General features: G+C 43.7%; 1 protein-coding gene across 16 annotated transcripts in view; it reads right to left on the minus strand.

Annotated features, from left to right (window-relative positions):
- Window positions 1-26,613, minus strand: part of DLG1 (discs large MAGUK scaffold protein 1) — a 244,764-nt gene that overhangs the window by 109,812 nt on the left and 108,339 nt on the right. Inside the window, exon 1 of one of the 16 annotated variants that reach the window (XM_056808373.1) lies at window positions 10,707-11,310. The exons of the other annotated variants lie outside the window; for them this stretch is intronic. Coding sequence (XP_056664351.1) covers window positions 10,707-10,940 — 234 coding nt within the window. The 5' untranslated portion in view covers window positions 10,941-11,310. Of the gene's footprint in view, window positions 1-10,706; window positions 11,311-26,613 lie in introns of those variants that run through there. 16 annotated transcript variants of the gene reach the window in all.

A 26,613-nucleotide genomic window follows, 5' to 3' on the forward strand; every position in this document is an offset into this window, starting at 1 on the left:
ACAGATTTCTGGAGAAATGTGTGTATTTCATATTAAATGTTCATAACTCAAAAGATGCTAATTAGAACTTTGTATAAAGTGGATCAAGAAGACATTGATGCTGACCTGAAGACACAACACTGGAACCTTTTAACCAATTTATGCTAAAAGCCTGGGCTGGGAGCTAGACAGAATCACTCGATTGAGGCTTTAGGCTGCAAGCTTTCATAGCTGAAGAAGGTAGAACAAAAGGAAGTTTTTCTTTTCTTTTTCAAGGAAAAAAGTTTGCATTTATTTGTGGCTAAATGATAATCTCTTCCCTTTTGTTAACTCTTAAAACTGACAATGATAAAGGTAATGAAATTTCCCCACAACACCTGAAATGGCTTGATTTGTTTATGCATTAATGGACTACATTCTCTTTTCCAAATTTATTCTGGACCTAAAACAGTTCCCAAATCTTCCGGCTTTAGCAAGCTCCCTAGCCCTTCCTACAGTTTAAGCAGTACTTGGGACCTCTGGACTTCAAATCTCATGCTCTGAATCCAAGAAAGCACACTATGATCCTCAGTCCCCACCCGGGGAGAGAAGCTAGATCGAGCAGCCTATTACATCCAATGTCACTTATGGTGGGTCGGCCCCAGATCTATTGGGCTCTGTGTTCAGTATTACCTAAACAAATCTCAGAAGAACACACCATGCTGCAGGACTCACGTGGCCATGAAAGGGAGCCCCAGGCAGGAACCCATCCTTGGCAGCAAAATAGGCTTTTTGGATTAATTGTTTCACATAGATCTGGCCAGGAATCTTCCCAAGCTGCCCCATGTCTGCTCGGTGGGCCTCCATTTTACGCCCTATAGAATGAGGGGACCGGCCATCTCTAAAACTATGATTTTGCAATGAAGAGCATGAAGAGCTCAGCACTAACTAAAATCCATCTCCACTCAAAAAACTACAAAGGGCTGAATGTATGTGGAAATTCCCAAGTAAACACAGGCTGGCTCTGGCTTCCAGTCCTTTTAAGTGAGTTTGCATATTCATGTCCAAATGGCTTCCAGGTGGCCACAGGTTGGTTTGCAGAGTCCTACAAAATCTGTATCACTGTTCACTGAAAACTTGCCCCACTCAAGGGTGGTATTAACGACCAGAATTAGGACATGGTCTGGCCCACGGACTTGGGGAAATCAGAGTCCTACGTGTCATCATGGCCACATCCCAGAAATGACATCATGATGACTGATACAAAATAAGGGGAGTTTAGAAGCTTGCATAAAACCGTGGAAAAGTGAAGAAGGCTTTAACTTAACAGACAGAACAGATGATGAAATGAAGCTGAACCAGAAGTCTGTTTTTGTTTTTAATTAATAAATCTTTGTAAGAGAAATCAAAAGTGTTCTAAATAACAGTATTGGGAAGTACTGGCCATTTCTTCTTCTTCTTTTTTTTTTTAAATTAAAACCCTTACCCTTCCGTCTTGGAGTCAATACCGAGTATTGGTTCCAAGGCAGAAGAGTGGTCAGGGCTAGGCAATGGGGATCAAGTGACTTGCCCAGGGTCACACAGCTGGGAAGTGTCCGAGGTCAGATTTGAACCTAGGATACCTGTCTCTGTGCCTGGCTCTCAATCCACTGAGCCATATTGCTTCCTCCCTTTCTTCTTAAAGTATGACTTTTATTGAAGACAACAATCCCATCACGTCCACAAAATTGGCAAAGATGGTATAAGATGGCCATTTATCAGCAGAAAGGCCACCAAAATAGACCCTGGTTGTGGAAATCTATTTGAAATTACATAATATATATGGTCATGCCCTCTGACTCACTGATAAAAATAATACTACCTAGCAATTATCCAGTGCTTTAGGACTTGCAGAAATGCTTTTGGGGTATGGTCTTATTTGCTCCTCACAACAACTCTGGAAGGCAGGTGCTACTATTATCCCCATTTGATAAATAGGGGACCTGGGGCAGATAAAGGTAAAATGACTTGCTCAGGGTCACAAAGACACTTAAGTGTCTGAGACAGGATCCAAAAAGCAGTCTTCAAATTGATAGAAGGTCCCACATTCTAACTCTGCCTGGGTTGATAAAGACCGACAAGATCTCTACGGGCTAGTGATCCCATCAACAAGTTTGCGTGCCCCGAAGATGAAGGCTACAGTTCAGCCGGATCTTGTTCCGTCTCTGGATCTCCTACGCTCGTTCTCTTACAGTCCTCCATGGGGGCTGCACAGAATAAAGAGGAGCCTGGGTCCCTTTATAAAAAAAAAATGTAAACCTTAACTATTGTGTCCATTTGAAAGTTCCCTGTTATTTGTCAATTACTTTTCTGCCACCGCCTCCCGAAGACTCCCCTTGAAACAAAGAAATAGTAGTGGTAGTCTCTCGAACCGAGGATGACGATTGTCTTTGAGCGATTTTGTGCACACAGACACCTGTGCGTGAAAGAGATTTAAGTGGAAAAGCCGATGCACAGAGACAGTCCCACTCTCTCGGCGCTGGAAGCCTGGGTCCAGTGGCACGAAAAGTTGTTGCACCTGGAGACTTCCTCCGCTGCATTGGATGGCCGTGTTGTCTTTTGTGCTCCAACACGCCCTGAGCACTCCACAGTGCTTTGCTGCGTCGCCCTCTCAGCCGTTGAACCTTCTTGTTGGTTTCTTCCGCCCGTTCTTTACATGCTGGGTGAGCAAAGCCCTGGTTCACCAGAGGTCTACCACCCAATGGCTACCCTCGCAAGGTTTAGCCGGCCTGTGGAAGCTGTTGCCCGGGGTGTGGCCCCTGCCGCATGCTAGCAGCTACTGGGAGCCACACGTGAGAGCTGGGGGTCAGGTGGGGGTCAGAGGCTGGAGAGCTGCCCTAGGAGGACACGACAAGCCCTCCATACCAAGGTGCTACCCCTCCCTGAGCACCCCAATAAGAAATATAGTCATGTTAAAGAGACGACGCTGATCCCATCTGACAGTATCTGCATCATTCCATGCCCACAGCCCGAAGTGTGCCTCCTGGGGCACTCTTTGGTCACAACTCGTCCCTGCATTAATCAGAGTTCCAAGGTCCTGCAGGGCTACGGTCTGTAATATTATTGAAATCTTCGAGCCAATTGCTTCCATGGCTCTGTTTGCTTTCTCCTCCATCATCCGCTCATGTGAAGCATCTTGAGTTTCCCTGAATTCTTCTAATCATACGGCATTTCCTTCATGCCCTACTGACTTGTCCATTCCAGTTCCTTGCTCGCATGGCGTTCTCCTGTGCATACTTTGGTCCGTAGGTGCTCCCCTCTGATTCTGATGTCCTTGGGGTGTCTTGTTCCCTTCCAAAAAGGATTCTCTCTTGACTCCCCTGGCACAGTAGCCTCCTATCCTTTTTCGTTACACGTCTCTAAAACCCCATAGGAAAATCATCGACTGTCATTCTCCAAATATCATGGTATGACCTGGTTTATAGCCATACAATGGCACAAGAAGGCAATGTCTGGTCAGAAGAGATCTCTGTTTCAGAGAGATTCAAAGGCAAGCAGAGCCCACTTTTTTCTTCCCGAGGATGCTGTGGGTCCAGCTCATTGCCAGGCCCATAGCTGACCAACTCCATAAGGTGAGCTACTGTGTCTTCCCTATTGTTGACTCCCAAATTATCTAGAACCTGATCCGTCTCGAATTCTAGTCAGGGAGCACCAGAAGTCATCAACAACTCCTGTGGGGGGCACCAGGCTCTTCACTTTGGGGCCATTCTGGAATCCTCCCTCACACTGAACACAGGCACATAGTTATCACCCTATCCTCGGTCCTACCACCACCAGGGCAGCCTCTGTGGCCAAGTCCTTCTAGGCACCTATCTATCCACACCAGGAATTCTCCTCAAGTGTCTGCTGAACAGGCTATTCCCTGCACAACCAACTCTACTGACCCCTTATGTCCATCGCAATGAAAAAGAAAGTTCTCTGGTTGCCTAAAGAGCCCTCAATAGCCTCATCCCCATTGTGCAGTCCAGCCAGATTGCCTTTCCCAGCCTCAGGCCTCTCTTGCCACCTTTCACATGAGGCCTTCCCTCCTCCCCACCCCAGCCCCAGGACATCGCAGCTATACATGCCACCTTATTCGGAGGATACCGGGCAATAGCCACGGTCTCCTACCCAGAGGAAAAGCTCTTGAAGGACGGCACCAGCAGGACCGGCTCTGGGGCCAAGGCGCACAGTTTAAGGGAACGATCTGCTATGTGCCGATCCCATTAGCACCATCCTGACTCCGACCACAGGGTCTCCCAGCCAGCTGAAAGCAGCAGATCTGTGTTCCTCTTCTTTTTTCCTGATGACTGGCTGATTTCCGAGGGTCTGTGGAAGTCATTTCGGCAGCTCCAGTGTTTGGGGCAACCAACACACTATCCTCAGCAAACTGGAGCATTCATTCCAAGAATCACAAAATGTCTAAGGAATGCCTGCATCCCTTTTCTGCTCCAACTTTACATTCCCTTCCAGACCCCTGGAACTGAATGTCCAACGTGTATCTTAAACTCAATGTGCCCAAAAGGGGACACTGATTCCCCCCCCAAACTCTCCCCAACTCCTATCTTCTCCATTACTGTTAAAGGCACCACCATCTTCCCAATTCCTCAGGCTTGCAGCCCAGAAGTCAGCCTGGACTCCTCACCATCTCTCAGTGCTCAGATCCAATAGGGTGCCCAGTTATTTCGCCTTGGTACACCTCTCCAATATGCCTTCTCTCCTCTGGCCCTGCCCCCACCCTGGAGCAGGCCCTCAGCTGGGGGGGTCTGCCTGCCCCAAGACTCTCTCCAACCCAAGTCATCCTCCATCTGGCCACCAAAGTACACGTCTGGCCCTACCACCTCCTGCTCCATAAACTCCGGGGGCTCCCCGTCGCCTCCAGGACAGGAGACAAAATCCTGTTGGACCTTCAGAGCCCTTCCTACTTCCCAGTCTTTTCACATGTACTCCCCAGGGCAATGACTCTCTTCGGCTCTCCCTCCTCTGCTCTAACTTCTGAGCATCCCAGCACAAAGCCCATCTTCTACAAGAAAACGTTCTCAAGCCCTCTTCATTCCAGGACCTTCCTTCCCCCTCTTCATTATTTCCTACTGATCCTCTGGACATGGCTTACTCTGTAGGGATGTGTGTCTGTATCTCTTCTCCCCCACTTGATTATAAACGCTTGGAGGGCACAGAAGGTGTTTTTTGGGCACATAAATGGTGATTAATAGAGGCTGATTGAGTAATTTGGACCTTCTGCTAGGTAGCACCCATGACAGTGACCACCAATAAGAATGTACTCAGACCTTACTATGGGAGGGAGGGATGTGGAAACAGTTAGGTGGCCCAATGGATATAGTCCTGGGTTCAAATCTGGCCTCAGACACTTCCTCTGGGCAAGATACTTCACCCCCATTGCCTAGGCCTTGGAACCAATACTTGGTGTCAATTCTAAGGCAGAAGGTAAAAGATTTTAAAAAGGCAAACACCCTTACTAACAATGGAATCTTTGCTGCTGCGTCTTTACACCCCAGGCCCAGAGAGCCTTTCTCTGATTCACAGACACCAGGGCAGGCAGTCTGGGGAAGCCCACCCCCTCAGAAGAAGGACTCAAAAACAGCACCACTGCCCCAGCTCCTAACTGATGGAAATGCCAAACTCCCCAGATTCATGCGCCCCTCCCTAAAGTCCATACAGAGGGGTCCTTGGCCCCAGGACAAGAATTCCTGGTTGAGGAAATGCTCTGCTCTAGTGAGCAAACCACTGGCCTGAGGCGGCCTTCTCCTTTATGGGCTTGGTTAGGTGGCTTCCAGCTGAGCTTTGGCCTTGGGGATCCTCTGTTGGTCCCAGACCTTTCAGTCACCAATGTGACTTGCTGTTAAATACTGTTAAGATCTGCCTTAAGATTTGCCTTCTCACACTTTTTGATCCTGTTTTTCAAATCTGCTCTCAATGAGTATATAAATTAGTCTCATGAAAATGTTATAGCAAGATAGGAAGGGAGTTAGGACTACTATTCTCTTGGTCGACATTTGGTAACAACAAAAAGCTCAGTTTTTTCTGCTCACTTTGGACCTCATCTCCCCCCTTTTGAGATGCCTTAGCAGCCTGAAATTGGGTCCCCACTTCCCCGCCCCCCACTGCAGGCCTTGTCTGCGCATGTGCCTGTACTCAGATGCCCCCCCCTCCCTTTTTAAGCACCATTTTTAGATCTGTGAAGACTTCTGGAACCAACACTTTCCTCCAGCAGTGAGTGACTATGATGTTAGAATTCATCTGCGGTAGCTTCACAGTCACTGATGGAGAAAAATGGGGGTTCCGGAACTCTGCTCACATCTTTTCCCTTCCTTGTCCTGCCTCTGGCTTCATCCTCACCTGGCCCAGATAGGACTCAACTAAGATTCTCACCAAGCCCTTGATGACCTTGTTATTGCTCTCGTATCGCTCTCCCGCCTTCTTGCCCGTGAATATCCAACTGCCAGCTCAGCCCTGTTCTCCCATTTTTCCTGGGGTCTCCATGGTGCGGAGGGGCCCAAACCAGGCATCTTCCATTTCCTTCCTAGCTCTGCTCCTAACTTTTCTGACCTCAAAACACTGTCTCAGCTACTGACTGCTCCTGAAACTTGCCTGGCCAGGAAATATTCAACCATCCCTAGTCTTCTGTTTACCCACTAGCCTGACCCCTTTCTGCTACTGCAGATTTCGTCCTGGGGCCTCCATTTTGGCCTTTGCCTCCCAACTCTACTCCTGACTTCCTAGACTTCAAACCGTTCCCCTCCCTGCACCGCCATCACTCCCCCCAGCCTATCAATCCTCAGGTCCCTTTGGCACACTGTCTCCCCCTCTTAGCTTGTAATAAGCTCCTCGAGGGCAGGCCCTCCCTTTGCTTTTATTGGCACTCCCAGCTCCTTACACAGTGCCTGTCACATAGTAGGCACTTAATGCCTATTTTCTTCTCTCCTTTATGGGACAGTGCTGCTCAACAGCTTCCACCTTCTCCTTTTCTCCAATTCTGTTAATGGTTTGAAAAGCAGCATGGCAGAGTAGAGAGAGAGCCAGCCTTGAACCCAGGTAGGCCTGGCCATGTAACAGCTGCTATGGCACCTGGAGTCTGAGACTCCACTTCTCTTTGCTCTAAGGCAACCTTCCAGAATTCTAAGTTTTAGAGAAGGTGCTGACATGGGAGTGGGAGGGAGTCACCCCATCCCAACCTATGTTGTGTTCACATTTATGAATTCACAGAAGAATCTACATACCCTTGACTTCTCTGGTTTGTACAAAACTATTTGCTTTTACAGACAGTTACATTCCCCCCCTTTAATTTAGTTACTATCTTTCCCACCCACTCTCCATTTTCTAATTTAAAAATACTTTTTTATAGAAAAACTCATTAAGGAAAGTCTCTTTCCATGTTCTAAGTCTATCACCCATCTGGCAGAAGGTGGTCAACTGTTTCATCCTCAAATCGCTGGACTCTTGGCTTATCATTAAGAACTGAACTATGAGGTAAATTGTTTAGCAACGAGTGAACAAATAAAAAAATAGAAAACTAGAATATTATTGCAACATAAGGTATTCTATGCATTAAAAAAAAGAGGAGCCTGCTATTACCTGAAGGTGTCAGATGTAAAATATCAAATATGTAAAAGCTACAAAGACAAGAAAACTACCCAAGACCCCAAAACATGCCACGAGCGATCCCAGAATTTGAGACCACCTGAATATGATGAACCACATTTCTCAACTGTGAAACTGGCTAGAGCTAAAGGAGAAATGAAATCGATTCCTCCACACTAGTGTTTCTATTAGGAAAAGTAGGGCAGAGGCTCCAGAAAGTTCCATGGGATGTCCACTTATTTGGGAGAAATGGTGGTAAATTATGAAGATCCAAAGAAGACCAACTCAGAAAGGAGAAAGGCAGCCACATTCCCACCCATGAGGAGCCACCCAATTCGGCCTGTTTTCTTCCTCTTCTATTTCCACCATCCACCAAGCCATACTCACTCCTGCCTCTCTCTTTTGTTTTGAGATTTTTGTTCCTCTATGATCCCACTGATGTTGGAACCCCCTCCAACTGTGGAGATAGGAAATTATCCATGCTTGCACAGTCTGGGGAGCAATCTGTTCCAAAGGTTTCTTCCATAGTGGGTCCACACTAAGTAGAAGTGCTGACATCTTGGTCTAAGGGGATACATACAAATGCAACAAGTAAACAACTGGAAATACCAGGAAAATAACTTCCTGGAATCAAATGCTTTTCAGTTTTCAATGGCAAGTGAAATAGTAAGACCTGTGCCGGGGGGAGGTCAATGTCAAAGCTTTTTCTTTAATGTCTTCTATGTTGCTCTGAGATCGTTAAAAGGGACTGCACTATTATTATCAAATAATTCTGTACCTGGAGCTTCTTTCTCCATGTTATCTTTCCTCTGGGATGTTCACACAGTAGAAGGAAAGATACTGTTGGCAATGACCAGAGCAAAGACAAAAATTGACAAGTAGTTTATGGAGTTCCAAACCTTTCAAAGGACTCCCTCACTCAAAATTCATTTTATTCATAGAGATCTGAGTTGCAGGAAATTCCCATCCCAATAATGAGTATCATTTCCAAAGGTTGGCTACCTAATGTCATTATCTACTCATGAGTTTGAAGGGGAAAACACCAAGGTAATTTATATGAAAAGCCTCAAAAGAAAAGAACCCCAAAAAGCATCTGGCTCTTTGAATTAGCACCGTGATGCAGGCATTCACACAAGTGCAGCTTCTCACCCCTGACCAGAGCAGTGATAGAACAGATGTCACTGCCTATGCCCATTCCCATATAGCTCTCCAAGTTCTTGACAAGATAAGGAAGAAGCCTTTGATATTTCTAGATCTAAACTGCGAAGTTTTGTTTTTTTAAAGTGTCAAGATTATAAAGAGGAAGGTCTAAAGAATGACATGCCAAGTTCTTAGAAAGAAGGAAACTGATCTAAAGAAAGAATGATCAAAAATGAAAGTGCTTTGTCATAGAGAGTGACAATATACGGCTAGATAAAATCTTCAGCAGCATTTTAGTAGAAAAAGAAAGAAATCAATGATGAGTCGTACTCATTTTCTAAGTTCCCCGACTTTATTTTTTAACAAAGGATCTTGGGTTTGAACCACTGAAGTCAAATAGGAAATTCTAAGTAACATTCCAATTCAGACAACGGAATATTACATTAATAAGGTAATAAAAATGAAAGTGAGATTTATAGGCTAGTCCAAATTCTCATTAAACAGACTGTGAGCTTTGTTGTCTATTACAAGGGCTAATTTAATATTAAGAGAACAAACAAGTGGCAGGCCTCAATTGGAACCAGCTTTACCCCTTCTCTTTTCCTCTATAAATTATATAAGTTCCGGGGTACACAATTCATTGACTAAATAGAAGGTGTTTATCAACCTAATGAAAGTCACTTCATAAAGGACCCTTCAGAAATGATTACTATAAAAGTAGGATTTTAAGGGATGTTTACTAATAAACATAAGCACATGTATATAAATTACTTGGAGAAATATACTTTCTGACTTCAAACAAAAGAAAAATAATGGGATTTTTAAAAAAGGAAATAATAGAAATATCATTTCAGAAATCTTAATTCTTTTTAAATTAGTCAATAAGTAGCCACTAGATGCTTAAACAAGAAAGGAACAAATTACTTATTTCACTGCTCCTACTTAAACAGCTTATAAAACTTGAGGGTCTTTGGCCTTAAATTGAGAAGATATGGTTGTGCTGAGCACTCCAGCCAGAGACAGGTCCTTCTCCATTTCAGAGATTGCCCACGCCCTGATCCACAGTATTCAGTCAATATTTTTTGAAAAGGACCCTAGATGAGATTTTGTTTTGATACTTTTGTTGCTTCAACTCAGCTACAGAGGAATATAAAAACAGCCTTGTACGTCATTCCCCCTGGCTCACTGACTTTTGGTGTTTTCTCCTGGTCTCTTGGTGGAAAGCTTTTGTGTCGGTGCTCACTGCCCCCACTTTAAACTGCCATTTATGTATTGACAGAACATTTTGGAATGACAGAAAATTATCGCATAATAGATTTACTCATTTCAAACAATGCCAACAAATTTAAAAGAAGAAAAAGCTGACAAAATGATACCACATGAATAATATCTAAAGGTTTTCTCCATTCCTGTGCTTATATTACACATACAAATACAAACTATGTAATAATGTACAGTCAAAATTTCAGAGCCGGAAAGCAACCAGAGATAAAGTGGGCAGTGTGGATTCTGCCATTTCCTATTCCTTTAAGAAAATAAATCTTCCTATGGTTATTAATCCCCTAAGAAAGAGAAATGGCAAATTAGCATTTAATCTGTTCTGCTCTTCACGACACTGTATGACTGTAACACTGGCTGAAAATAAAGAAGCTAACCCGATCCACAATTTTCAGCTTTACTGGCTTATATACTGACGCATCCATTGAAATCAGGGTATTTCTGAGCTGTCATTCAACAAAATCTCTCGACAACTAGTGTGGCCTTTGGGGGGCTTTCGAAAAATTACATAAGGCAAGAGATTTCTGTTCCCCATTCAGCATTAAGCCCGACACTGCACGGCCTGAAAGCACATAAAAATCTCTGAATTCAAATTATGTAACAAAAACAAAGAGTCAGGTCTGACACTGCATTTTCCCCAAAAGAAAGCAAGCTGCGCTGAGCCATTACCAGGTTCTGAGGGTCAGCAATCATCTCAACAAGTGACAGATTACCTGGGTGGAGCTGGCAGAGACTGAGATGCAGTCAATAAAGCTGTGTCTCCGGGTGAAGAATGCCACTACCTGCTGCCAGCGGGAAGGTGTGGGCTCAGCCTGCAGCTCGTCGCTTGAGCCCCTCTGGGCCCAGGGTTTCTGCTTGGGGCCTGTCGAGCTGTGGCTAGAGCTGGGGTTGCCTCCCCGACTGGCACGAGAGTAAAGCAGTGTGTTATTTCCGAAAATGTAATTCATCTCTGCAGCCCTGCAGGTGGTTGCCAGGCAGTCTGGTTTCTCTCGCAGCTGCTCAGTGGGGAGTGTTCAGAGGAGAGCTGCAGAGAGAATTACGGCTGCATCGCCTGCACATCATCGCTCCTCCAAGTCCACTCCATCAGGGAGCCCTCCTAGACCTGTTACTTGCCTGAAGGCTGGGCTCATCTTGGGAGGCAAAGCTGCAGGCTCGGGAAGATCTCTTTTCCCAGATCCTTCTTTCCCCGAGGTCGGCGGGGATCCAAAGCTCTTCTGGTGGTAGCTGACAGTCAGGCAGCCTGGAATCCAGGAAGTGAGGTCGACTGGCAGGTACAGAGGGATGCGATGAGCGCTGGACTACTAAGACCCTTTGGGGCTGCCTGCCTGACTGAAAGCACTGGGTGGAGAAACCTTGGATCACAATGAGCGAGTTTCTATCACAGGCTGTAGTAAAACCCAATGGCATCTTCACAGCTTCTTTTTGCTGCAATCATTCTGCTTCCTGAAGTAATGGCACCCTAAAAGTCTTTTGTTATTAATGAACAAATTGCTGCTTCAGAAATAAGATGCCACTAAAAGGGCTTCTTAAATAAAAATGGGTGCTCCCTTACATGAAAACCAAGGATGTGTTGGGAGGGGGCCATTCGGGGGGGACACAGCCATTTGGCTTTTTTCTGCTCACAGTCAGTGCTTCAGTACTGAAACTTATAAAGGCAAGCACAGATCACTAATGGCCTGGCAAATTGCCATTTCTCTTTTGGAAATGTTGTGAGCCCAGAGAACCATCAGACAGCCTGAAATCATGGGCACCGCGCCACTAACAAATCTGAAATACAAGTAACTTCACGAAACACGGACAACGGTTCAGAATCGCGTCCTCTCTGAGTTGTTAAAAGTGGAAGAAGGGAGGAGGGAGGAGAAAGCAAAGGGGGGAGGAAGAGAAAGAAAAGCATTCCAAAGGAATTGGCCATTTTAAATGACAATCTGCAAGGCCTAAGTAGGGGTAGAGCCATGATGGTAAGGCGGAGGCAGCAGCCCGCACAACTTTGAAATAATGTGTCAAACAGAATTCTGGCTGGCCTAAGACAACTCAGGATGTCAGAAGGAGGGGTCTAGGCTGCCTGGGTGGGGCAAAAGTAGTGTGGGAGGATCTCTGCGTGAAGCCTGAAGCAGGGAAAAGGGGCTTTTGACAACTCCTTAGCCTATATTCACTTCCAGGGCAGGGAGGGGCACAGACCAGGAAAGCAGTGGCCACGGCTCTCCTTTGGAAAAAGGGAAAACTTTCCAAGCCCCAGAACTTGCTGTGATAACAGCAGTGCAAAAAAGCCTGACACCTGGGACAGAGCCCCCAGGCTGGGAAGAAAGCCCAGGTTTAACATAAATAAAGCTGAAAGAAGAGAACAATGTCAAAACAGCTACAAGCAAAAGCCTTTAAAAAGAAAAAAGTGAAATGGACACAAGCACAACAACAACTCTTCAGAGATTTTTAAAAAATTATTTACAAAACAATGTTGAGGGGGCAGCTGGGTGGCTCAGTGGATTGAAAGCCAGGCCTAGAGATGGGAGGTCCTGGGTTCAAATCTGACCTCAGACACTTTTTGTTTTGTAACTCTGGGCAAGTCACTTGACCCCCACTGCCTAGCCCTTACCATTCCTTCTGCCTTGGAACCAATATACAGTATTGATTATAAGATGGAAGGTAAGGGTTTTTAAAAAAAATTACTGAACTATCTAAAAATCATGATCAAAGAAAGAGTCTAAACATCCTATTTCAAGAAATTATCAAGGAAAAGTAACCTGACATCTTAGAACCAAAGAATCTACCCATGACCACCTAAAAGAGGTCCCAATATGAAAATTCCCATGAATATTATAGTCAAAATTCCAGCACTCCCAGGTCAAAGAGCAAGCAGTCAGAAAGAACTTATTCAAGCATCATGGAGCCACCATCAGGATCACACAGATTTCATAACTACCACATTAACGGAGAAGAGGTTTGGGAATATAATATTCCAGAAATTAGGATTACACCTAATAATCACCTACCCTGTAAAAGTGAGTATAATCCTTCAGAGGAATAAAAGGACATTAAATTAAATAGTGCACTTCCAAGCATTCTAATAAAAAAGATCAGAGCTGAATTGAAAATCTAACTTTCAAATATAAGACCTGAAAAGCATAAGAAGGTAAACATGAAAGAGCAATCCCAAGGGACTTAATACAGTGAAACTGTTCACATTCCTCTATGAAAGAATGATACAGGTAGCTAAGAATTTCACCATTGTTGTGGTAGTGAGGAGCCTGCTCAGACAGAGGGTATGAGTAAATTATGTTAGGATGATCTCAAACAAACAAACAAACAAAAAGGTGGTGGAACAACAATGGAGAAATTAATTGCTCATGGTAGTCATAATAAAATAATATCATAATAAAGTCATTATAGTAAAAAAGATACTTCTACCTTAGTTTACTTATCCAGTACCATGCCAATCAAAACTTACAAAGAATTATTTTATAGAGCTAGAAAAAAAAATAACAAAATTCACCTGAAGACTAAAAGGTCAAGAATATCAAGCGAACAGAAATGGAGCAGTGGAGCAGTGGAATAGATTAGGTATACAATACATAACAGAAGTAAAAGTCCATAGTAATCTATTTTTTTGTTTGTTTGTTTGCTAAATCCCAAAGATCCAAGCTTAAACTCAACAGTTGACAAAAAATGCTGGGAAAACTGTAAAGTAGTTTGGTAGAAGCTATTCACTGCCCAACATCTCAGACCGTATACCAAGATAAAATCAAATTGGGTACATGATTTAGACATACAGACTGATAACAAATTAGGGGAGCATGGAAAATTTTACCTGTAAGATCTATGGATAAGGAAAGGGTTTGTGACCAAGAGATAAAGAGAATCATGAGTACTAAAATAGATAGCTTTGATTACATTAAATTAAAGCAGTTTTTCACAAATAAAACCAATGTAGCTGAAATGAGAAGATAATCAAGAATCTGGAGGTGAAAATTTACAGCTATTTTCTCTGACACATTTCTGAAGTATTTAGGGAACAGAGTCATATTTATAAAAAATGAAAGTCATTCTTTGACTGATAAATGATCAAAGGGTATGCATAGGGAGTTTTCAAACAAACAAACAAAAAAGTCATCAATCATGGTATTAAAATGCTCTAAATCACTACTGATTAGAGAAATGCAAATTAAAACAACTATAAGGTACCACCTAAAACCTAACAGATTGGTTAATATGACAGGAAAGGAAAATAACAAGTTATGTGGAGATGTGGGAAAATATGCAACGATGATCAATTTGTAAACTGGTCCAAGTATTCTAGAGAGTAATTTGGAATTATGCCCAAAGGAGAAAAGGGGAGGGAGGAATTGGAGAGAGGGTAGATTAATGGAGAGATTAGTCTTGAGCAAATCAAACTCTTAATTAAGGATATACAAAAATACTTTAATTATTTTTAAGATGGCAAGGAAAAGGAATCTGAGAGGAGTACCCAACAACTGGGGAATGGGTGAACAAATTATGGCACATAAATATGCTAGAAAACTGCTCTTTAAAAAAAGATGGGCTCAGTGAGGGAAGAGGGGAGAGAGAATTTGAGACTCAAAATTTAAAAATAAAAACAAATGTTAACTGTTTTTACATGTAATTGAGGGAAAATAAAGATAAAATAAAAAATTATGGGGTGAAAGTTTCAAAGAAATTTGGGAAAATTTGTATAAACAGATGCAGAATAAAGTAAATAGAACCAGTAGAAAAATTTATAAAGGCGAGCAATTCTGAAAGACATTGGAACTGTTCTTTGTATATTCTCTGCCATGGTTTACCAAAACCCAAGCCAAATTGTACAAAAGGGAATGGGGTGTAGCCCATCAACCTCATCTTCAGGTATCTACAAAATTGGTCCCTGAATTCAGGTGTGGCTAAATGAGCAAGTAATAAGCAAATAGAGGGTTGTATAATTGGCTTTACTGAGTGTACGGATCTTATATTGGATGACCCAGAAATTCACTCACTAACTCTAAAACAAAGTTGACAAAACAACTTGGCTAAATTCTGCTAAAAGGAGACAATATTCCAAAGTGTCTCTAACCAATGGGGTTTGCTTCCAGGAGAAAGAAAAGTAATGATGACCAACTGCATGAGTCCAGAGGACTAATGAAGAAATGTGCCAGAGATGAAAGACTCCAGAGTAAGGAATGAGGCACGAATGTGTGTGTGTGTGTGTGTGCGTGTGTGTGTGTGCGTGAGCACGCATGCATGCGCACATATTATGTCCCAAGAGAATGCTTTATAGGTTTTTGAAAAGAAATGCAAGAGATCAACAACCATATTCTCCAAAATTATAACATTTAAAGGAAATCATTTCAAACAATTTGAAGGTTTTACCTCACATCCATCACACTGGGAAAAGATGCTGAAATATGAAAAGGAATAAATTCTGAAGGGAGCTACAGGAGAACTGTTTGTGGAAGTGTGAATAGGTTATCCTGAAAACTGTGCTAAAACTCTACTGCTAGGTAAGGTCCTGAACTTGTTCAAATGGGCTTATATTTGGAAAGTGCTTATGGTGCCTGGCACATAGCAGGGGCTACATAACTGTGTCTTTTCTTCCCTTCCCCATCCCTGTGAAGAAAGGAAGACCTAGGTTAAGTTCTTTCTGCCAGAGCCCTGTTCAACAGGTCAATGAAGTTGTCCAGTCCTCTAGGAAACAAGAAGGCTGTCAGCTCTAGGTGCAGGATGCTGTGAGCTTCCTTAAAAAGTTCACTGAACTGTTCAGATTTACTAAAAAGTGATACAACTTTGATGCATTACTATCACTGCCTCAAAGATGCAAAAGATACAGGGAATGGTAAGACATCTTTAACAGAAGTCCTCAAACTCCTGAAACGGAAGACTCCAAAGAGCTTTTGTTTATGTGGGTTTTAGCAGTCCAAAATTACTATATTAAAAATTAAAGCTGATTATTTAAAACTACCAATAGTAAAACCATTATATTAGCATCAACAACATTTTTATGAAAATCACTTTTAAAATTGTTATAAGAAAAATGGATGTCATTTTACTATACTTTTTATTTATTGGGGAAGTGAATCTTTGTAATGTCTAGTTAAGCAGAAGACAGCTGGATTCTCGTATCTCCTTCTGCATTCAATCTGTTGTGATTTGTTTTGATCAAATTATTTGAAGAAAATCCAGTCTCAAAAAGAAGAAGTTGGAAAAGCAAGGAGCATATATTACTAGGCAAATACTGTCTTATTATTATTATAAAAACAGTTTGCATTTGCCCAGCCCCCTGAAAGGGTCTTGGGGAATAGTAGTGGTAGTCTCTCGGTGACCGAGAATGACGATTGTCTTTGTGCGTTTTCATCTACGGTGTACCCTCCTGTGGCTTTGGAGTCCAAAGGCTGAGGCACCCAGTGTGTGGCACGTGGGGCCTGGGATGCCAGTTGTTACGGGAGGTGTGGGTGTGGCCTGGTGTCGGCGTTCACAAGACGTCGACGTCGCTCATCTTCAAAGGTGGTGGCGGCTTGGTGAATGTGGGCTTGCCAGCTGCTTCTGTCAGAGGCAGCAAGTTCTAGTTGCTTTGGTGTCATGCCAGCCCACTTCAAGTTGGACTTTAGCTGATCCTTGAATCTTTTCTTTGGTCGGCCTTGTTTCCTGAGTCCAGCTGACAGTTCCCCATAGAATACCTGTCTTGGTATTTGCTGTGGGTCCATGCGGATGACGTATCCAGACCATCGTAGCTGGGCTTTGAGGACCAGGACTTCGATGCTGGTGGAGTTGGCTCTGTCGAGGACTTCCTGATTGGTGATTCGGTCCTGCCATCGGATCCTCATGATTGACCGGAGATCCACAGTACACACTTTGAGATCCACTGATCTCAAATTTTTTATAGCAGCACATTTTGAGTGGAAAAAACCTGGCAGGAAGGTGGGTGTCCACCAACCGAGGAAAAATAATGGTACATGAATCTGCTATTACTGAGCCATAAAGAATGAAAAATATGAAGCAGAGAATCAGGAAGAATGGTGTGAACTGATGCCGAAGAATATGAAGCAGAGAACTAGGAAGAAGGGTGTGGACTGACACCAAAGAAAGAAATAACCATCAGTCATGTAAAGGAAAATAACATTTAAAGCCTCTGAATGGTGACCAATGAAGTGAGGCCACAGATCCATGGGAGCAGGATGTCCTGAGGCCTGAGGAGCAGCATCCCTCCTCCTACCCTTCCCAGTAGCTGGTGGTTACGGCTATGGAAAAAGGTTCCCTTAGCTGTTCTTATTTAAATACATGCAAGGAGAGCTCTACTTATGCCAAAGAAGAGTCACATTAGAAAAAGCAGCAATAATATTTTTTTTTTGTACACATAGGTCTTTTTCCTTTATCTTTGATTTCTTTAGAGTATAAACCTAGTACTGGTCTAAGGGTCTAAGGTACAGTTTAATAGCTTTGGGGGTACAGTTCCAAATTGCTTTCCAAAATAGTTCAATTAGTTCACAACTTCACCAACATTGCAGTAATGTATCTGTATTCCCGCATCCCCTTCAGCATTTGTCATTTTCAGGTTAGAAAAAGCAGCAATAATATTTCAAAGAACATAGGTTGTATTTTTATTAGAATTTTATTAATGCAATGACCAATTAGGATTCTAGAGAACTGACCATCACTCCTACTTGAGAAGTGATAGATTTAAAATTCAGGAGACACATTTTTGGAAACACGTGAAGGCTGTGGATATTTGTTTTGCTGCAGTTATTTCTTTTTGTCGAGAGGATTTTCTTTTTCTTTCTTTCCTTTCTTTCTTTCTTTTTTCTTTTTTGCTATTCTTCTGTGGAGGGGATGAGAGGCAAAAATAAATATTTGTGGAAATGTAACTTTACCATTGTGGAAAACGCTTTGGAAACATGCAAATACAGTGCCTAATAAGTCCATACCCTGTGACCAAGAGATTCCACTACCAGGATCATATCCCAAGGAGGTTGTTAATTAGAAAAAAATATGCCACATATAACAAATATTTTATAGTAACAATTGTTGTGGTAGCAAACTTGATTATAGAACTAAACAAACTGGGTTACGTGAATGTCATGGAATAAGAGAAAGATTATAATACTTCAGATGATTTGACCTAATGCAAAGTGAAGAAGAATCAGAAAATGATTTACACAATGAATACACTGTCAAACAGAAAGAAGCTCCATCCTCCCACCAAAATCAAGAATGAATATGGAAAACTACAAAGAATGAGCATGACTAAAGAAGACAATTCTGTCCCACTTTTCTCTACTTGGGAGGCCCCTGGCTATGGATGATTGAAATGGATTTCCAGCCTTTTTTGATGTATTAATTCATTTTGTGGGGCTTTTTTCTACTCTTCCTTTTTACCCATTAAAAATATTAATTGGTACATGGGGTGGGATGAGAAGAGAAGGAGAGGGATGCTGGTGCAAATTCTGGGAATGTAAAAAAACACAGTATCAATAAAAACATGGAAACTAAATGAATTGCAAGTCTAACACAATGTGCTCTGATCAACTTTTCAGCCCCTAATGCATTTATTTTCTGTATGGGAGAGAAAAGTCTCCAGCATATGTATCTTGGTCAGCTTTATCCCATACCCTATTGAGGAAAGGCTTGCCAACTGATGTCACACACAAGCCAATCGAGCAAACAGCAATAGTTCCAAGTGCCTACTTAGAGAAGGAAATGGCAAACCACTCCAGTATCTTGGTCAAGAAAAGCCCATCCTACTCTTGTGCTCAAAGGAATAATAAAGTGGAGGGATTCCATGTGAACTGGAACAACCTCCAGGAAGTGATGCAGAGCGAGAGGAGCAGAACCAGGAGAACATTGTACACAGAGACGGATACATTGTAGCACGATCAAATGTAATGAACGTCTCCATTAGTGTCAATGCAATGTCCCTGAACAATCTGCAGGGATCTAAAAAACACTATCCACAAGCAGAGGATAAACTGTGGGAGTAAAAACACCGATGAAAAGCAACTGCCTGACTACAGGGGTTGAGGGAATAGGACTGAGGAGAGACTCTAAATGAACACCCTAATGCAAATACCAACAACGTGGAAATGGGTTCGAATCAAGAATACATGTGATACCCAGTGGAATCGCGTATCAGCTATGGGAGGGGTAGTGGGAGGGGGGAAGGAAAAGAAAATGATCTTTTTGTTCCCAATGAATAATGTTTGAAAATGGCCAAATAAAATAATATTTAAAAGGAAAAAAAAGAAAAGCCCATCCAAAGAGCTGGGACATGCCTGCACAATGACAAGTGCCTACTCTCTGCTAGGTCCTGCATAAGCGATAGACAAAAAAACTCAAGTCTGCCCTAAATAACTTTCATTCCATAAAGGGAAAGAACAAGTACACATAAGTTGGTGTCAAATCTCCATGTGGTAAATCCACTGGAATGTAGCACTGTAGGGTAACGTGGGACCAATGTTTGTCCTGACACCTGAATGCCAGGAGAACTTAAGAAGTTGGAGTCAGATCGTAAAGAGCACTTGGATGTCCCACAGGAGTTTCTATGTGGAACTGGAAACAGCAGGGAGCTTTAAAAGCAAGAATGATATGGTCAGATCTATATAGTGGAAAGCACGTGAAGGACAAATGGGAGATGAGACAGTCATAGTTGGGGAAATCTATAAGGCGATTACAGCAAGTGGGCAAGACGAGAGGAGGGCCTGAAGGCATGTGATGGTGGCTGTGAGCAGAAAGACAGGAAAAGAAGGGAAAAGATTATGATTCCTGTTTTCCTTTTTCATAACTACTGCCTAACTACAACCCCTTAACCCAGATGTTACTTCCAGACCCTTCCCCAACCCTTACCTTCCCTCTCACTGTAGAGGACACCTCTTTTCCCAATCCCTCAGGCTCCCATCCTCAGGGCCATGCTGGATGTCTCACTCTCTCTCATCCCTGTGTCCAATATGGCACCAAGGCCTGTTGATTTCACCTCTGCCTCATCTCTCCTTTCCTCTGGCCTAACTCCACCCTTGAGCAGGTCCTCATCACTTCATGCCTCAACTACTGCAAGTTGGTCTGCCTGCCCCAAGATGGTCCCCACTCCATCCATTCTTCAATCAGATGTCAACTTGGTCCTCCTTAACCTCAGATATGACCACGTGACAGCTCACCCCCCCTCCAATAAACTGTGGAGGCTCCCAATGATCCTTTGTTGGGCATTCAAGTCCTTTGTAATACGGACCCCTTCTGCCCTTTCCAGTCTTTTTATCCCTTATTCCCCCCCACATACTCTTCAATTCAGTGACGCTGGCCTCCTGGCCATACCAGAACAAGTCCAGCTGGATATTCTTTCACTGTCCCCTCCACGCCTGGAATGCTCTCCCTTCTCATTTCCAGCTCCTGGCATCTCTGGCTTCCTTCAAGTCTCCACTAAAATTCCATTTTCTACAGGAAGGCTTTTTTCCCAGACCCTTTTAAAGCTAGTGCTCTGCTGAGCTCCCCAGATTATCCCACCTACAGTTCAAATAACACTTACAGCTAACATTTATATAGAATTCAATGTGCACCAGGCACTGTGCAAAGCACTTTACAATTAATATCTCATTTGATCCCGCCACAACCCTAGCAGGTAGGAGCTATTATTCCAATTTTACAAACAAAGAAGCGAAGGCAGGCAGAGGTTGGGTGACTTATCCTAATTCTAGGTCTGCTGTTCCAGCCACGGGGCCACATTAGCCCTCTTAGACCATGAGCTCCTAGAAGACAACAGGCCCTGTTTTGGGCCACTTTTTGAATCTTGAGCACTTAGCCTCACCTTTCATAGTCCCTTCCTTTCTCTGCCCATCATGGGCAGCCCTGAAAGGACCCTGAAATTCACAATTAGTCTAACCAAGGGGCTCAGAAAAGGGAATAAAAACGAAAGCAGGGAAAACAATGTAAATATAGAAAAAAGATCCAGGCTAATAGCCTGGGAGGATAGTAGGACCAAATAAATGGGGTATTTGCTTTAAAGGACAACATAGACCTGGTATGTTTGTAATGAAGGTAAAAGGGATGGGGAAGGTACCTTCTATGTGCCAGACACCCTGTTAAGGGCTTTATAAATAGTATTTCACTTGATCTGAACAACAACATAGGAGGTAGGTGTTATTACTAGTCCCATTTTACAGTTGAGAAAACTGAGACAGAAGGAGGTAAGGTGACATGTCTAGAGTCACATAGCTACTGGATGTCTAGGCTGAATCTGAATCCACCATACCACATAGCAGAGGAAGGGTTGGCTCCAATGGGAAGGATGAAAAATAGGGTATGCTTCTCCTGAGTTCACTGGAAATGGCCTCGACTTTCTCAGTCAAAGATGGGCTCGAAGCTGGCCTCTACATTGCTCGTCTCTCCTATCCAGTCTGTCCCTTCATACCTCCTGCCAAAATGATCTTCCAAAAGTCACAGGTCTCGCTGGCTCCCTGCTGCTGGTAGGACAAAAAAGAATGGCCTCAACTTGGTAGCCAAGAAGGTGCACCCTAATCTCAGCTCAACTTCTCTGGGTCGCCTTATTTCATATCACCAGCTTGTTCCCCAGGCCTGGAATGCAGCGCAGGATCCCTTCCAGAATGAGCTGAGCCTTCGTCTCCTCCAAGCCGCTCAGACGCACTTCGGGTTCTCTCCTCAAATTTCCGGGAAATGAGCTCCAAGACCATCCAATTCCACCCTCCCCCTCATTTGAGAGCAAAGGAAAGGGAGATCCACAGCACTTGCGTGACGTCCCAAAGATCGTGGGCAGGAGCCAAAGGATGCCAAGGGCAAAGCTCTTTTCACAGGAGTGATGAAGGAAAGGGGATACAAGTAGCAAGACAGCCTCTGCCCTCAAGGAGCTAATATGGTGGCAAAAGAATAGTGTTTTCAACAGCTAAGTCCAAGGGGGGTCAGCAGGGCATACCAAGTGGGAAAAACGTCCAGAAGGGGATGGATGGCATGGGGTAAGAGGTCCAGGTCCAGCACAGGCCTGCTTAAAGGTAGCAAGCAGCGTTTCATCCCCAAAAGGAGAACTTGGTTTTGGCCTTTTGGAGCTCAATGTCTTGAACAGAACTGAGCCAAATGGTAGCTTCCTAGGCATGATTCTGTTTAGGTGCAGACTAAAGACACTCCCGGCTCTCCACCAGCACGGACCTGCTGGAATGATGGTGTAGGCTGCTCGGTGATTCCTTTACGAAGTAATATTTCACTCTGAACAAAGAAAACAATTTCGTGTCAGCAATCACCGAGGTAGTTCATAAAATCCCCTTTTGTGGTGTTGCCATCTAGTGGCCACAGCAGCCACTTGGTATACCATGCAGGACACGCGGGTAGAAAAGGTTTCTTTAAAAGAATCCGTTCCTAAAGAAAATGACACTATTTTGAGCGCAAAGGTCAAAGCCCTGAGAAATCCGGAGGTTGAGAGATGAAAGCCCCCTGGCCATTTGCCCTCTGGCTGACCACCCTGTCTCTCCTCTCTCTGAAGCTTCAGTTGTGTCCTCGGAGGACGTACACAACAAGGAGCAGCACTTCCTAGGACACCTAAAGAGAGGCTCGCCCCTTCCCTTGCTCCCAACCAATCATCACACCTCAGTGTTAAGTGGATCAACGTTTGGCCCGAAGCACCCAACACCGTTGTGGTCCAGACATCAGCTCCTCTCCGCTCCCCCGTTGGCCTCTTGGCAGGAGCCTCCTTGTCGGGCACAGCCTCTTCCCCCATTGCCCTGGGGGCCTGGGCTGCCTCACCTGCCTCGATGCAGCCCCAGCTCTGGAGCAGGCGTGAGCTCACTGGCCCCAGCCCTGCCAAGCGCTCTAGAGTTGTCTCCCAGCACTGTGACATCCACATGGCTAGCTCTGAGCAACTGTTCTTTGGGTTCTAAGCAGCAGGATTTCTCTCTGACGGAGCTTTATTTGCAATGCCAGTTCGGAGGTTAAGAGACCGAGGGCAGCAGCGGCAGCAGCGGCAGGCTCTGCGTGTGCTAAGCACTTGACAAAGAGTCTCATTTGAGCCTTATCCTAGCCTGGAGAGATAACCAAAGAGGACCATGGCAGACAGAGGAGGAGCAGGGCTTCCTCTCCAGAGGCCCCTGAGCCACCCAGAGAAGATACATGCCACGTACCAGGCACTAGGCTAAGCGCACTGTAATTCTTATTTCACTGGATCCTCACAATAGCCCAATTTTACTGATGAAAAAATTGGGGCAAGCAGAGGTAAAGTGATTTTCCCAGGATCACACAACTAGGCCTGAAGACAGATTTGCACTCGGGTCTGACTTCTGACCAGGCTGCCTAGGTAGCTGACCTACAAGCACGTCAACAAGCTGATACAGCCTTGCAGAGGCAGCGAGGAAGTCTGGGTGTAAAAGACTGCTTCTGGAACTGGCAGCTGTGTATCAGTGGGCTCGCCCCGAAGGATCAAATGATCACACCTAGAGGATGGAGCTCCAATACCAGAACATGGGTAAGACAGCCTGCCAATCTTAAAGCAGAGCCTACAGAAAGGGGCCTAATCTCATTATCCTCATCTATAAAAGGGGGGAGAGAACCAGATCACCTCTGTGTGGTCCCTTCCATCTTCTGTCAGTGGATCTACCCATTGGGATTCAGAGCTCTGTGACCCCAGCACATACGAGAAAGGTCAAGACTTCCAGTAAGAGGATCGTGGGCACACACATGCGTCAAGGCGTGATCTTGAGGATTCTACTGTTTCCCACCAACCCCATCATACAAAGCCTTTCAGCAGCCCAGCAGAAGGCAGGCTGGCTTGGCGTCACAAAGATCTTTGATCCAGTCACTTAATCGTTACAGACTAATCAATCACCAAAGGCAAATAGAAAACCATGGAGATGACAGCACAGATCCTGGAAAAACTTCTGAATTTCCCCTACTGAACAGTCAGTTAACAAGCACTGGTGGCACACGTCCCAAGTGCCAGGCACGTGAAGGAAGACAAGAACAGTCCCCATTCCCAGGGAGCCAGAGGCAATTGATAAACAATACAAACAAGACATACAAGGCGAAGGCAATGACAGTAAAGGGAACTAGGAAATGTGGGCTTTTAGGTGAGGCGTGAAGAGAGTCAGAGAATCCTGGAGGAATTTTTCAGGATTTCAGTATTTCAGGAATGGGGTATAGCCAGTGATGAGCAACAGAGTCAGAAGATAGGCAAAGAACAGAAAGGAGCACAGAATCACTGAATTCAAGAGCACCCTGAAGAGGAGAAAGCAAAAGAATGATGAACAGGAAGGGAAGAAGGAGCAAACAGAAGGTTTCCTATTTGATCCTGGAGGCAAGAGGGAGCCAAATCTAAGTTTTGGAGAAACCACTTTGAGAACTGAATGAAGGACAGAGTGGAGCTGAGAGACCCAAATGGCTCAAAAAGACCCAAGAAGATGATGAGTGCCTGTATCAGGGTGGTAGCTATGGGAGCAGACAGGACAGCACAAATGGGAGAGATACTGTAACGGTAGAATTGATAGGTCATGGCAACAGATTTTATATGAGAGGATTAGAGGGAATGAGGACTTAAGAATGACACCCAGATTGGAAACCAGTACGAAAAGGAAGGTGGTGGTACCTTCAAAAGTCACAGCAAAGAGACTGTGGGGAAAGGTGTTCAACTGGCAGCTGGAGACGTGAGAAAGGAGGTCAAGGGAGGGCTTAGGCCTGGACAACGAGATCTTAAGAATCACTGATAGAGACATGAAAATGGAATCTAAGGGTAGAAAGGAAGAGTGAGGAGAGACTCCTAAGGCTTGGTCTTAGAACCTTAGAAGGTTCACCTAGATGAAAAGCTGACAAAGGAGACAGGAGTGGTCGAACCGCAGGTTAGAACTAGGAGAGAGCATCCTAAAGAGGAGAGTATCTACAAGGATGGACAGTGTCAAACACTGGCCATTCCAATTATGATTCAATCTTCTGTTCCCTCTCCACCTCTCCCAATCCTGACCTAACAACAACACCTGACCCTCCTAGTTCCTCAACCTCCTCCACACTTAACATCACTTTAGCAGAAGAGCAAATATCTCAAAACAAATAGATACAAACTCTACTCAAAAAGCAAGCTTTTACTTTCATAAAAAGAATTTAAAATTTCTGTAATTTCTTCATGTTCTTCCAATGAATATCTGCCCTTTCAGCTATGACGGGGAGGGTACACATATTCCCTAGAAATTTTGTTTTAACAGTTTCTTTTTTTCTAATTTTTATTTGGTCAGTTTCAAACATTATTCCTTGGTTACAAAAATCATATTCTATCCCTCCCTCCCCTCCCCCTGCCCTTCCTGTGGCCGACACGCAATTCTACTGGGTATTACATGTGACCTTGATCAGAACCTACTTCCATGTTGTTGATTTAACACTGTTTCTTACAAAATAGAATTGAACTCAAATAGGTCAGGACGCCTAAGTTGATTAAAAACCAAAAGGACTCTTAGATGGAATCTCATAAAAGTCCTACTTAACTATGTATCTTATGTCAGTTATAGAGCATATACCACTAAAATGTAAGGGGATCTAATGGGACCCCTAGGTTTAGAAAGGTTAAGTGACATTACATAGCCACTTAATATAATCCCTTCATTTTAAAGATGAGGAAATAGAGGTCTAGAGAAAAAATGGCTTTTCCAAAGTTACATAGTTAGGCTGTGTAAGGCCAGAATCAATCCCATAGTCCTATTTCAATTTAATAAAGTAAGACAAGTCATTCAAATCAAATAAAAGCTCCCAATTGTTCTTATTTGGCTTTGAAAACCATTACATAGATTTCTCAAAATATAATTAAGTTTTAAAGATATGCTATAGAAAAGAATCATTGACCTGAGAGGAGGGGAAAAAAAACATGCAAAGAAATTCTTTCAGACAACAATAATTACTTGTAAATGAAGACATAATTTTCATTTTAAGGCTTTCAAAGTACTTGATCTCAGAATGTGATTAAAATAGCAATACACACATATTGTTGTTTTAATTTATTTACATTTTTACAAATCTCCCTTTAAAAGAGAGCATCAGTCAGAGACCCAACTGAATACAACTGCATGGGAGGTGTAGTGTTTAGCTGTTAAGGATTAAACACCTACATGTATTCAAATACAGAAGACTACCATGACTTGGGCATGGCATGGAGTGTCATGTGAGAAGTTGGCTGTTAGGGAATCTGGCAATCCAAAAAGCCCCATCTCCTTCCTTTACAGCAGATCAGAAATGTTGCTCTGTGAGAACCAGAAGAACCTTATACACAGTGACTGTTACACTGTGGCACAATCGAATGTAACTGACTTCTCTACTAGCAGCAATGCAACAACAATCCAGGACAATCCAAAGGACTTATGAGAAAGAAGTTATCCACATCCAGAGAAAGAACTGTGGGAGTAGAAACATAGAAGAAAAAATTGCTCAATCACATGTGTCATTGGGGATGCAGACTCTAAGTGATCACCCTAATAATATTGAAATAGGTCTTGATCAACAACACAAAACCCAGTAGAATTGCTCGGGGGGTGGGGGGGTGGAGAACAGGACTACACATGAATCATGTAGGGAGGCAGGGAGGCAGGGAAGCAGGGAGGCAGGGAGGCAGGGAGGCAGGGAAGCAGGGAGGCAGGCAGGGAGGCAGGCAGGAAGGCAGGCAGGCAGGCAGGCAGGCAGGCA

This window comes from Monodelphis domestica, chromosome 8 (genome assembly GCF_027887165.1).
Source record: "Monodelphis domestica isolate mMonDom1 chromosome 8, mMonDom1.pri, whole genome shotgun sequence".
Classification (NCBI taxonomy): Eukaryota; Metazoa; Chordata; class Mammalia; order Didelphimorphia; family Didelphidae; genus Monodelphis; species Monodelphis domestica.